The following is a 13,954-nucleotide window of genomic DNA, read 5'->3' on the forward strand; positions in this document are numbered from 1 at the left end:
CGAATCACCAACTACAACAGCTGTCCTAACCTTTCCCTCCCGGGCAACACTCGGAGACATATCCTCGGTGCGAGAGGATAGTACATCCCCTGATGGGCAGGTCCTGTCTACAGGAGTACTTCCTACTTCACCAGGGTGATGCTCTCCTTCTAGGAGACCTCCCTCCTCCAAGGTAGCACAAGGGCTACCAGACTGGAAGTGGGACTTCTCTACAACATCCCTGTAGGTCTCCTCTATGTACCTCTCTGTCTCCCTGAGCTCCACTGGAATTCCATGACTGTACCTTGCCTGCACAAACCTCTGCATAGCTCAAAGCATTTATAAATTATACATTTTTCATATTAAAAAACCTCTCATCCTCCATCATGTTCCAGGGATGAGCTAAGAGGAATTATGTGAAAATTCAAATTTAAAATCCCAAATTACCCCAAAATGGGTAACCAACATTTTTCAGCTCAAACTAAACAGACACAAGACACAGTTCCTAGTTGTAACAGCTCCACATAACCACACAGTCTTCCCCAATATCACCATAGACGGTACCATAATTTTTGACGATGCTCTAGCATATATTTCGGCCCTGATTAATCTACCACTGAAGAACACAAAGAAGCGAGGAACTTCCTGACACTCCATTACCCCAGATGTCACAAACTCATCTATAAGTCGGTGCATGCAGTGAGTTTACATTACCAAAGCAAGTGGTGGAACTCAGTGCCCAGGTCAATAAGAACCCTGATCCCTTACATCAACTTTCAAAAACAACTCAAGACCTATTTGTTCAGGAAATTCTATCTCAAAGACGATAAAGGTAACAAAACACACCCATAACGATCCAACAACCGACCCTACTCGAAGTACCGACCGTCTCACCTTTAACCTTTATGCCATTTCACTGTTTCTTAACTTATCATCATATCTTGGCTCTCAAGTCCTCTGACCTAATCCCCTCATTGTATTATCTGTCCCCTATGCCACCCCCCTCTCGCTGTAAATCCACTAAGCCAAATCGTTTGTGATCAACAGAGACATACAGCTTTATGGTTTATAATGGGCTAGGAACCCCAGATTGAATATTTTAACACCCAACAGAAAGAACTTAACAAGGATCTGGGGTTCCTAACCCATTATAAACCATAAAGCTGTATTTCTCTGTTGATCACCCCACCCCTCACCTATCCACACCCATCCTGTTAGAATATCAATGATATGCTTTGATGTCCCCACGCATACCTCCTACCCACCCCCATCCTCCCACCCTGCCAGACTGTCATAGTAATGCTTGAATGTTTTCACTTATATACACTGTCAGCTAGCACATTTGCTTATTTCCGATCTGAGGAAGAAGGACAACCTTCGAAAGCTAATCAAGAAATGTATTAAGTTATGTCCAATAAAAAAGGTATCATCTTATTTTCTTTTCCATGTTTTATTTTGTTTGATTTCTATTGATAACCTTAAGAGTGGACTAACACGGCTACCACACTCCTTTACTATGGAACAAAACTTTATACCGTTCCCACATTCCTCTGAAGGGAACGCACATTGATCTTAAGTGAGCGACGCTCCTGATTTGTATGAGCAATCGCTCACGCGCTTACCTTAGATGGAACACTGATGATGAGTTCTAAGAGCAATAGCTCCATTGCTTGGGATTATGAAGTTTGTAATACAGAACTGAACCTTCAGGGTTAATGTAGAAATTTTGTCCAATCCTGTAGGGATTCCAGACCACTCCCATACAGAACAATTTGTTGAATGTTCATTTTAAGGTGGGGGAGGGAGGGCAGAAGAGGGGTATGCTGTGCAAAAATGTCATTGCAACTTGCCCCCTCCCATATCTATCTTGCCCTTCTGGATCCACCCCAAATATTTATGTCTACAGATGCCACTGATGAGAACAGGTCACTACTGCCCTCCCCTCAGCTCCCAGACCCCTGAATCTCTGTTACTGGGGGGGGAAAGGGAGAACTGGGAGACAGAAGGAGGACAGACTGCCAAGGAGTCTTCAAATTACACAAAGTCCCTGACAAACATCCTGTTCCACAGAGCCACTCCTTATTACAGTGTGAAACAGAAACAGAATTCCTGCTCTCATTTCCGGTAGGAATCATGGCTGCTGCATCTGCAAACCCTGCTGAGAGTCTGCGAGATGAAGCTTCTTGTTCTATCTGTCTGGATTATTTTACAGATCCAGTGACCATAGACTGTGGAGACAACTTCTGTCGCTCCTGTATCACTCAGAGCTGGGAGGGGAGAGACACAGACTTCCCCTGTCCCCAGTGCAGGGAAATGACTCAGCAGAGAAACCTCAGACCTAACAGGCAACTGGCAAACATAACAGAAAGGGTGAAAAATCTCTATCAGAATTTAGTGATACGAAATTTGTGTGAGAAGCATGAAGAGAAACTGAAGCTGTTTTGTCAAGAGGATCAGAAAGCAATCTGTTTGGTGTGTGACAAATCCCAGGATCACAGATCTCACACTGTGATCCCCATAGAGAAGGCTGTGCAGGAATACAAGGTATGTGTATTTAATTAAATTACTGAAAATGTACATTTTCATTCTCATAAAACTAAACGGAGTTGAATTAGCAGAGTTTTGAAACGTGAGCTGTAAGATCAATCATCAAAACTTCAACCCTGGCTGCTGTCTATTTGGGCATCTTCCATATACATTCAGGGGTCAATACTCAGCCTGTGAGTTGTGGCTCTCGGAAGGAATACAGGTATTGCTAATACTCCATGCTATACCCAAGTACCGAAACAAGTAAAGTTAGGGCAGCCTTATGCATGGTCCAGTTTACCTGGGTAGGTAATATGGGCACTGGAACTGAATATCACTGGTACCCACATATCTCCCAGTTCCATCCTGATTCTGCCCCAGATCCCTCCCCTGCCTGGACAGAACTTTTGCCAATATTCAGTGGCACTGTTGGGTTAAGTGCTGTTGGCTCATGGCCAGTTCAGCATGATTTAGCCAGGCAGGAGCCTATCCTGCTTAGTTATATCACTTTGAATATTGACCCATCAGAATTCAGTTATTTCAAAGAAACAATCTAAATTGGAGGGACATCTCACATTTACAGTCAAGTCCGAAATTGTGGTTATAAAAATAATCACATGCTAATTAATGGTGTTTAATGTTCACAGGAAAAACTTAAAATGCACCTGGAGCCTCTGAGAAAGGATCTGGAAGATCTGGAGAAGTTTAAATTTACTGAAGGGAGGAAAGCTGAAGAGCTGAAGGTGGGTGTCTGTGTCTCCTTCTGAGTCCGTTTCTGCAGGGGTTTTGTTCCTGTCACTACATTAATCCCCTGAATCACCTGAATAAGAGAATAATAAAATTCAATCTGCCTCGTTACTTATAGTATGGGAACTATTGGTTCCTTATTGGGTGAAAACAGGCAGGTTCTGAATCTGTATGTGGAACATTGTATTTCTTGCAGAGAGGTAGTGTGTTGTGGGCTGCAAAATGGGAAAGGAGAACTGGGCTCAGGCTTGATCCATTCCAGTAGTGTAGAGTGGGGGCCTCTGGGGCTGTTGTGGTGCCAAGGACAATGTCTGCAGGGCTGTGTTGCACTGGGGCCTGTTAGGTGGCAGGAACTGGAGCATTAGTATGGCTGTGGATTTCTGCAAGTGCCTGAAAGTGTCTCTGGTGAGGGGAAGCAGAGCGAGAAGTAGGCAGGAGCCTGCAAAAGAGAAAGTAGTACGTTCTAGGCCCACTGGGAAAAATATTGTCTCAATTCAGGGTCGTGCTGGGCTCCAAAGTGTGGCAGCTGTCTGGCCAGGTTGGAGTGGGTCTGGGAAACCAACTTGAGCACCAGTGGGCCCAAAGCAGGAGCCCTGACAAACTCAGAAGTGTGTGCATGGGTGCATGCATGTTCATGGGGTCACAGGTCTACACAGGGCCCATAAAGAAAGTGGAGCTTGGTGTGGAACAGAACCAGGACTGAGTGTGGAGGTGAGAAGTGAGAGTGGAGGAACAGAGGAGCAACAGCGGAGGTCTTTTAATGATTCTGAGTTGGTCATTGATGGAAGGTTGTGAGAGCTGAGTGTGGAGAGCAACTGCGATTTTAATTAAGCTCTCAAGTGAATCTAATTAATAACAGGCAAGAGAAATCTTTTGAAGTATTATCAGGTGGGGGATAACCGTATTTTATATACATTTATATAAAAAAAACATTTAAAAGACAGTTAAAGGTGTTAGTTAAAGATGTTATATTAGTTGAAAAGCAACTTTTTTTGCCTGATCAATGAGGAGGTGGGTGTTGTAAATCTTGCAGTTTGAGCTTTATACCAGCAATTTGCACTACTGAGATTGGAAGGAATTATCATTCAACACTCTGGTGTAGTTGATGTAATTCTGAAATTTGTGCCCCACAGTAGAATTTTGCCAGGTGTGAAGTTTTCTGACTGTGGTATAAAATACACATACTTGTTCCCCACCTGTCCCTGCTATTTTTGGGTCATGGACCATAGAAGTCTGCCTTGCACTGGCCTTCCTTCCCTACTACTGGACTTGCTGTCTAAGCATTGCTAAGTTTTGTTTTCATGTCATCCTCCTTCCATGTAGTGATTTCTTCTGTTTATCCAATGTAGTTTTGAATTTCATTACCATGTCTGTCTCCACCACTTCTCCCAGAAGGGCACTCCAGACATCCCCCACCCTCTTTGTGAAAAGTACTTCTTAACGTTGCTCCTAAGTCAACCACCTTGTAACCTCAGTTCATGTCGTCTAGGTCTAACACTTCCCTGTCTCTGGAAAAGATTTGTTTGCATATTAATACCTGTCAAGTATTTAATTGTCTGTATTATATCTCCTCTATCTCTCCTTTCCTCTAAACTAAACTTATTCTGTTCATCAGAACTAGAGTAAATGAACTGAGGTTACAGGGTGTTCGACTTAGGAGTAACATCAGGAAGTACTTTTTCACAGTGAGGGTGGCGGAGACTGAAAAAAACAAACTAAAAAGAGGTGAGTTAGGGTCTCAACAATATCAAATCAATTATATCCACTCAAAATGTAAATAGTCTTTCAACACTGAGTCATAATGAAGTATTTTTCAGTGTCTGTTTCAAGACTCTTCCCTGATTGAGTCTATCAAAACACTGGCCACTGTTGGAAGTTCGTTTGATGCATCTCAACCGCTAAGATAAGTGTTGAAACACAGACACACATGATAAAGATAGAGATAAAAATTTCTTGAAAACTTTTATGGAAGGTTTTTTAAAGCCAATGATTGTCTGGTGTCCGGCAAGTATTCTGAGGCTTATTCCTTCTTTTTTATCTTGGAGCTATTACATTTTGAGAACGTATAATTGATTGGAGACAAAAATGGTGACCAGAATTCAAAAATTTCAGTGAGAGGGGGCAGCTGAAAGCTGTTAGTTATTCACTGGAAATACATTCAGATCTCTGTGAAGGCAGGAAAAGCAGGAAAATGCCTGTTAGTAATTTACCAGCTGAGATATCAGAGAAAAAATAAGTTAGGACAAGAAGGAATTATATAGTCAATACTCAGGATCTTAATTCCTGAACAATTTACTCATCACACCTTTTGAGACTAAAATTAAAAAAAAAAAAGATAGGCTGAAGAGAGAGATTAAAAAGGTTGAGTAATAACTTGAAAATAGAATCATTTCTTCAATGGAAAAGTTAGGGATTATTGATTATATTTATATATAAAAAGATGCACAATAGAACATATAAAATAGATAGGATTTTGTATTTGTTGTAGATAGGCTAGTAGGGGGAGAATAACAGAAGACGACCCTTTCATACTTACCTGAGGAAGAGGAGGGGTATCTTTCAACACTGGCCCATGCAAGAAGGAGTTTCCTGGAAGACACTGAAAAATAAAAGAGGTAAATGACTGAGAAAAATACACAGACACTAGAGTGTGATGTAAAGAGAATTTACTTAAATCTGAGAATCTAAGATACATTAATACTTTATTGAGAAACACCCTGAGTGTAATGAGACCTGTTGGAGGAAGAAAATGCAAAAGAAAAGAAAAAACTTGTAAAGTATCTTGTTTATACCAAACTGATTTCAAAACAATTTAAGTGAAAGTTCAAGCAAAGAATACTGAAAAACTAAGAGTCCTGTTTACAAAGCTGTGCTGTAGGTGCGCAAACCTTTTAGCACACGCTAATGCTTGAGACACCCATTGGAATATAATAAAATTAGAGGGATTTGGCTGATAACATCTTCTTAGTTTTCTGCTCTTATTCTATAAGGCTTACGCTTGTCCTGAAATCATTAAATGCACCCCATTGTGGTACCTCTCTCTTGGCTGCGGATTATACAATTGCCCCTCAGTGCTTTCATCAGATAATTGCTGAAGTAATCTGCTCGGCGAACGATGACATTATAGTAACGTGTGATCTGGTGACACTCACTGATGCGTTATATGTAGGTTTCTGCTCATTCAGGGATAGGTCTGTCCTGATGCCTTTTTAACTGAGTTCCAGGATACAGATTTCAATCTGAAATAACTCCTGTGATGTGGAAGCTCAGTTTCATCTAATTTAATCATTTATAACCTGTAACTGTTGATTGGTTTTGAGAGCGCCACGATAGAGTTGCGGATTCTGGATCCTCTGGTGTCACAAAGCTCAGCAGAGCTGGTGTTAGGTGAACTCAGTGGTCCTCAGGAAAACGAGACTAGAAAGAGAGAACTGCAGGCTGGAGATTTTCAAGCTCTGTCATCTAGAAGTTCTGCACAGCCAGTGGGTGAAGTGAGGGTCCCATAACCACAGCTTCCTACCACTCCACCTTCTCTTTAGTGGCAGCACTGCAACTACATTTAAATCACAGGATGTGCTGCTCAGTGACCACTTACTTTGTTGGGTTTTTTTTTAATTTTTATAGTTTTTCAAAGCTTTATTCAAAATAGAGTCAAATGTAACAGTAGTAACCAGAAAACTAAGGGGCCCTTTTTCTAATCTGTGTTGGTGGCTATGTGCACCCAACGCACATCAATTTGGAGTTACCGCCCGGCTACCGTGTGGCCCGGGTGGTAATTTCATTTTTTACGCATATCCGTTACGTGCGCCAGAAAAATTTTTTTATTTTCCGGTGCACGGCGGAAACCAGGTGGTAATCGTCATTCTACACACATAGATGATCACTGCGTGGTTAACACGTTATACCTTACCATTAAGTCAATGGGTGGAAGTAAGGTCTCAGACCCAAAATGGACATGCGCCAATTTTATTTTGCCGCACGTCCATTTTCAGCAAAAATAAAAAAGGCCTTTTTTATAGGCTTGCTGAAAAATGGATCTGCACATGCCCAAACCACGCGCCTACACCAGCGCAGGCCATTTTTTAGCGCGCCTTGGTAAATGGGCCCCTAAGTCTTAAAGAATTGACACCCCTTCATCCCCTTCCATCAACACCCCCTTCCCCCTCTCCCTCCCTCCACCCCCTTTCCCCAACCGTGACCACTTATATTGAAAGTGCTTGCAGTGCTGTCATTGAAGAGAAGGTAGATCAGTGAAGAACCACCACTCAATAAAATGTTCAAAAGGGCAGGGCAAGATTGTGGATTAGGAAAGAGAAGGAAGCTGGGGCTAGATACTAGAAGGAGAACGAGAAGAATGAGATGCTAATGAACACTGAGGAAGGGAGAGAATGGGGAGATGCAGGGAGTAGATGATGGGGAAGAGTGAAATGGAGGCTGCTTGTAGTAAGGGGTAAGAATAGGAAAGAAGGGAGACCCCTCTGCTCACTTAGAAACAATATGGGGACAACAGTTCTACCGGGTTGGGTGCACATGAGGAGAGAGGCAGAGGGAGTTGGTAGGCAGGGAATGGAGGAGATTGTGAAAGGAGGATATGCTTCTGAGTATGGTGAGAGAGGAAGGCTGGGATAAGAGTGGGTGGTGAGAGGAGGAAGGCTATGCTGGAGTCACCACTGGTAAAGGAGGAAGTGCTGTATCAGAACTACCAGTGAGAGAAGGTAATTGAGCCACTGCAAGTATGGAATATGGGTTTGAGTGGGAGAAGGTACAAGTCTCAATTAATCTAGGGTGCTCAGTACACTTGTACTGGCCCTGCTGACAACACATGAGATTTCTTGTTGAATGGAGGATCTGAATCTAGAGCTCTGTGCAACAAAATCACTCTAGTGTTACTGAGAATGATCTCTCCGTGTTTAATCCAGAGTGAGACAGAGAGGAAAAGACAGAAAGTGGAGTCTGAATTTGAGGAGCTACACCAGTTTCTGAATACGGAGAAGCAGATCCTTCTCTTGAGACTGGAGGAGGCTGAGAAGAAGATTCTCCAGAGAATGAGGGAAAATGAGATGCAGCTAGAAGAGCAAAGTTCCTCCCTCATGCAGCTGATCTCCGAGATAGAAAAGAAAAGTCACCAGCCGGCCAACGAGTTACTGAAGGTGAGATTAACAAATCTTTTTTTACGGGGGTTACAGATCTTCCAGGAGGAATCAGGGAATTCAAGTAGCAGATCAAAATATCTTACATAAGGTCCTGTATAAGGGCTGATTTTTTAGCCAGCAGCTGCACTTACCAAATCAGAGCTTTTAAAATAATTTCATGGGACTTAATTAGCCAAATCCTCCTGCTCTGAAGAAGGTGTAAATTGTTGTCTGTGTTCTACACATGTACACACAAGTCATATGTTTTTAATGATTTATATTTGAGTTGTTGAGTGAAAAGGTACCAAACGTGGGTAACAAATAACAGAGATAAAGGCTTAAAAAGTTTGGAGGGCTAAATTGGGCAACTTTCATTTTGAAAGTATCACATCTCCACCTCTGCCCAAACTAGGCCCTTGAGAGCCTCTACATTCAGATCACGGATCAGAGCCACTAAGGAGGTTTCAGTACTGTGCCCCATCCAAAAGTCTGATTGATTGGCATGATGGACGTGTGTTTTATCTAAATACTAGAAATGGCATCAAAATTTTGTAGCTGTTATGTGATTGAGCAGAGCTGTGAGTAGAGTATCCTAATGTATAATGTGTTCTCATAAACTGTGAAATCTAACTAGAAATATTCTCTGTTTCATTTCCCTTTAGGACGTGAAGGATGCTCTGAGCAGGTACAAGTTAGTTTTCTGTCATTTTCTATGTGGCTGGATGGATTTTGAGTAAGAAAGAAGGGAATTAATTGATTGGTGATGATCTGAGAGAGGAAGATCTGAGGCGCAGAAATTGGAGGGTGAGCAGGCAGAGGAGAGGATGAGGTCAAGACAATGGCCAGTTCGGTGAGTGGGGGTGATGGAGCTCAGCTGGAGGTTGAAGGAGGATGTCACCATTGCTCATAAGTACATAAGTACATAAGTAGTGCCATACTGGGAAAGACCAAAGGTCCATCTAGCCCAGCATCCTGTCACCGACAGTGGCCAATCCAGGTCAAGGGCACCTGGCACGCTCCCCAAACGTAAAAACATTCCAGACAAGTTATACCTAAAAATGCGGAATTTTTCCAAGTCCATTTAATAGCGGTCTATGGACTTGTCCTTTAGGAATCTATCTAACCCCTTTTTAAACTCCGTCAAGCTAACCGCCCGTACCACGTTCTCCGGCAACGAATTCCAGAGTCTAATTACACGTTGGGTGAAGAAAAATTTTCTCCGATTCGTTTTAAATTTACCACACTGTAGCTTCAACTCATGCCCTCTAGTCCTAGTATTTTTGGATAGCGTGAACAGTCGCTTCACATCCACCCGATCCATTCCACTCATTATTTTATACACTTCTATCATATCTCCCCTCAGCCGTCTCTTCTCCAAGCTAAAAAGCCCTAGCCTTCTCAGCCTCTCTTCATAGGAAAGTCGTCCCATCCCCACTATCATTTTCGTCGCCCTTCGCTGTACCTTTTCCAATTCTACTATATCTTTTTTGAGATACGGAGACCAGTACTGAACACAATACTCCAGGTGCGGTCGCACTATGGAGCGATACAACGGCATTATAACATCCGCACACCTGGACTCCATACCCTTCCTAATAACACCCAACATTCTATTCGCTTTCCTAGCCGCAGCAGCACACTGAGCAGAAGGTTTCAGCGTATCATCGACGACGACACCCAGATCCCTTTCTTGATCCGTAACTCCTAACGCGGAACCTTGCAAGACGTAGCTATAATTCGGGTTCCTCTTACCCACATGCATCACTTTGCACTTGTCAACATTGAACTTCATCTGCCACTTGCACGCCCAATCTCCCAGTCTCGCAAGGTCCTCCTGTAATCGTTCACATTCCTCCTGCGACTTGACGACCCTGAATAATTTTGTGTCATCGGCGAATTTAATTACCTCACTAGTTATTCCCATCTCTAGGTCATTTATAAATACATTAAAAAGCAACGGACCCAGCACAGACCCCTGCGGGACCCCACTAACTACCCTCCTCCACTGAGAATACTGTCCACGCAATCCTACTCTCTGCTTCCTATCTTTCAACCAGTTCTTAATCCATAATAATACCCTACCTCCGATTCCATGACTCTGCAATTTCTTCAGGAGTCTTTCGTGCGGCACTTTGTCAAACGCCTTCTGAAAATCCAGATATACAATATCAACCGGCTCCCCATTGTCCACATGTTTGCTTACCCCCTCAAAAAAATGCATTAGATTGGTGAGGCAAGACTTCCCTTCACTAAATCCGTGCTGACTTTGTCTCATCAGTCCATGTTTTTGTATATGCTCTGCAATTTTATTCTTAATAATAGCCTCCACCATCTTGCCCGGCACCGACGTCAGACTCACCGGTCTATAATTTCCCGGATCTCCTCTGGAACCCTTCTTAAAAATCGGAGTAACATTGGCTACCCTCCAGTCTTCCGGTACTACACTCGATTTTAGGGACAGATTGCATATTTCTAACAGTAGCTCCGCAAGTTCATTTTTTAGTTCTATTAATACTCTGGGATGAATACCATCAGGTCCCGGTGATTTACTACTCTTCAGCTTGCTGAACTGACCCATTACATCCTCCAAGGTTACAGAGAATTCGTTTAGTTTCTCCGACTCCCCCGCTTCAAATATTCTTTCCGGCACCGGTGTCCCCCCCAAATCCTCCTCGGTGAAGACCGAAGCAAAGAATTCATTTAATTTCTCCGCTACGGCTTTGTCCTCCCTGATCGCCCCTTTAACACCATTTTCGTCCAGTGGCCCAACCGACTCTTTGGCCGGTTTCCTGCTTTTAATGTATCTAAAAAAATTTTTACTATGTATTTTTGCTCCCTTACCTTGTCTCCTGAGCCCCCCAAAACCCATCCAAAACCCACTACCCCCAACTGTACCCCCTCCTCTGCCTGCTCACCCTCCAATTTCTGCGCCTCAGATCTTCCTCTCTCAGATCATCACCTGATCACCTTCACACTTCATCACCCTCCCCCTCATCCCCGCCCTACACTAACCACTACTTTCAGGAATCTCCAGGCCGTTGACCCTTCCACCTTATCCTCTAGTATCTCTAATCTGCTCCCCTCCATCATGTCCTCCGAGTCTGTCGATAGGGCTGTCTCCGCTTATAATGCCACTCTCTCATCTGCTCTGGATACCCTAGCACCATCCATCTCCCGTCCCACAAGGCGAACTAATTCCCAGCCCTGGCTAAGCCCCTGCATCCGATACCTTCGCTCCTGCGCCCAATCTGCTGAACGCCTCTGGAGGAAATCTCGCACCCATTCAGACTTCATTCATTACAAATTCATGCTATCCTCCTTCCAGTCCTCCCTATTCCTTGCCAAACAGGACTATTACACCCAACTAACTAATTCCCTCAGCTCCAACCCTCGCAGTCTCTTTGCCACCCTTAACTCCCTCCTCAAAGTGCCCTCCGCTCCCAGCCCCCCCCCCCCTCACTCTCTCCTCAATCACTGGCTGACTACTTCCGTGATAAGGTACAGAAGATCAACCTCGAATTTACTACCAAACCAACTCCTCCTCTAACCCACTCCCTCAACCAACCAACCCAGGCCTCCTTCTCTTCTTTTCCTAATATCACCGAAGAGCAAACCGCCCGCCTTCTTTCCTCCTCGAAATGCACCACCTGTTCCTCTGACCCCCATCCCCACCAACTTACTTAACACCATCTCTCCTACCATCACCCCCTCCATCTGCCATATCCTCAACCTCTCTCTCTCCACTGCAACTGTCCCTGACACCTTCAAACATGCTGTAGTCACACCTCTCCTCAAAAAACCATCACTTGACCCTACCTGTCCCTCCAACTATCGCCCCATCTCCCTCCTACCCTTCCTCTCCAAGATACTTGAACGCGCCGTTCACAGCCGCTGCCTCGATTTTCTCTCCTCTCATGCCATCCTCGATCCGCTTCAATCTGGTTTTCGCCCTCTACACGTGACAGAAACGGCACTCACTAAAGTCTGTAATGACCTGTTCCTTGCCAAATCCAAAGGTCACTACTCCATCCTCATCCTCCTCGACCTATCCGCCGCTTTTTACACTGTCAATCATAACTTACTTCTTGCCACACTGTCTTCATTTGGGTTCCAGGGCTCTGTCCTCTCCTGGTTCTCCTCTTATCTCTCCCACCATACCTTCAGAGTACACTCTCATGGTTCTTCTTCCACCTCTATCCCGCTCTCTGTTGGAGTTCCTCAGGGATCTGTCCTTGGACCCCTTCTCTTTTCGATCTATACCTCTTCCCTGGGCTCGCTGATTTCATCCCATGGCTTCCAGTATTATCTCTACGCCGATGACACCCAGCTTTATCTCTCCACACCAGACATCACTGCGGAAACCCAAGCCAAAGTATCAGTCTGCTTATCCGACATTGCTGCATGGATGTCCAACCGCCACCTGAAACTGAACATGTCCAAGACAGAGCTTATTGTCTTTCCACCCAAACCCACCTCTCCCCTCCCTCCGCTCTCTATCTCAGTAAATGGCACCTTCATCCTCCCAGTCTCATCTGCCCGCAACCTCGGAGTCATCTTCGACTCCTCCCTCTTCTTCTCTGCACATATCCAGCAGATAGCCAAGACCTGTCGCTTCTTTCTCTATAACATCAGCAAAATTCACCCTTTCCTCTCTGAGCACACCACCCGAACTCTCGTCCACGCTCTCATTACCTCTCGCCTTGACTACTGCAACCTACTCCTCACTGGCCTCCAACTTAGCCATCTATCCCCCCTTCAATCCGTTCAGAACTCTGCTGCGCGTCTTATCTTCCGCCTAGACCAATATACTCATATCACCCCTCTCCTCAAGTCACTTCACTGGCTTCCGATCAGGTACCGCATACAGTTCAAGCTTCTCCTACTAACCTACAAATGCACTCAATATGCTCCTCCTACATCCCAATGGCTTGATTTTTTGTGTTTTGCTCTTGGACGATTTTTTTCCCCCCGAAAATGGACCAAATCACAAAACCTTGTTCAAAACAGTATTAAAAAAAAGATAGACATTTTGTTTCCTATTCAGATTCTCTATCTTTTTTGAGATACGGCTACCAGAACTGAACGAAATACTGAAGGTGCGGATGCAACATGGAGCGATAGAAAGGCATTATAATATTTTCGGTCTTATTCACCATCCCTTTCCTAATAATTCCTAGCATCCTAGGGTTTTTTTTGCTGCCGCTGCACACTGAGCAGAAGATTTCAGCGTATTAACTACAATGACACCCAGATCTTTTTCTTGAGAACTGACCCCCAAGATGGACCCTCGCATCAGGTAACTATGATTTGGATTATTCTTTCCAATGTGCATCATTTAGCATTCATCCACATTAAATTTCATCTGCCATTTGGACGCCCAGTCTTCCAATTTCAGAAGATCTTCCTAAAATATTTCACAGTCCGTATCATTTATAAATATGTTAATTAGTACCGGTCCCAGTACAGATCCCCAGTGGCACTCCACTGTTCACCCTCTGTTTTCTGTCCAATAACCAATTCCTAATCTACACTGGTTAAAAGATAGAAAACAGAGTAGGATTAAATGGTCA

General features: G+C 43.9%; 1 protein-coding gene across 1 annotated transcript in view; it reads left to right on the top strand.

The window, feature by feature from the left end:
• The first annotated feature begins 2,112 nt into the window (after positions 1-2,112).
• Positions 2,113-13,954, top strand: part of LOC115458833 (E3 ubiquitin-protein ligase TRIM39-like) — a 36,179-nt gene continuing 24,337 nt past the window's right edge. Inside the window, exons 1-4 of the mRNA XM_030188656.1 lie at positions 2,113-2,523; positions 3,153-3,248; positions 8,172-8,402; positions 9,047-9,069. Coding sequence (XP_030044516.1) covers positions 2,113-2,523; positions 3,153-3,248; positions 8,172-8,402; positions 9,047-9,069 — 761 coding nt within the window. The remainder of the gene's footprint in view (positions 2,524-3,152; positions 3,249-8,171; positions 8,403-9,046; positions 9,070-13,954) is intronic.

Source organism: Microcaecilia unicolor, unplaced genomic scaffold (genome assembly GCF_901765095.1).
Source record: "Microcaecilia unicolor unplaced genomic scaffold, aMicUni1.1, whole genome shotgun sequence".
NCBI lineage: Eukaryota > Metazoa > Chordata > Amphibia > Gymnophiona > Siphonopidae > Microcaecilia > Microcaecilia unicolor.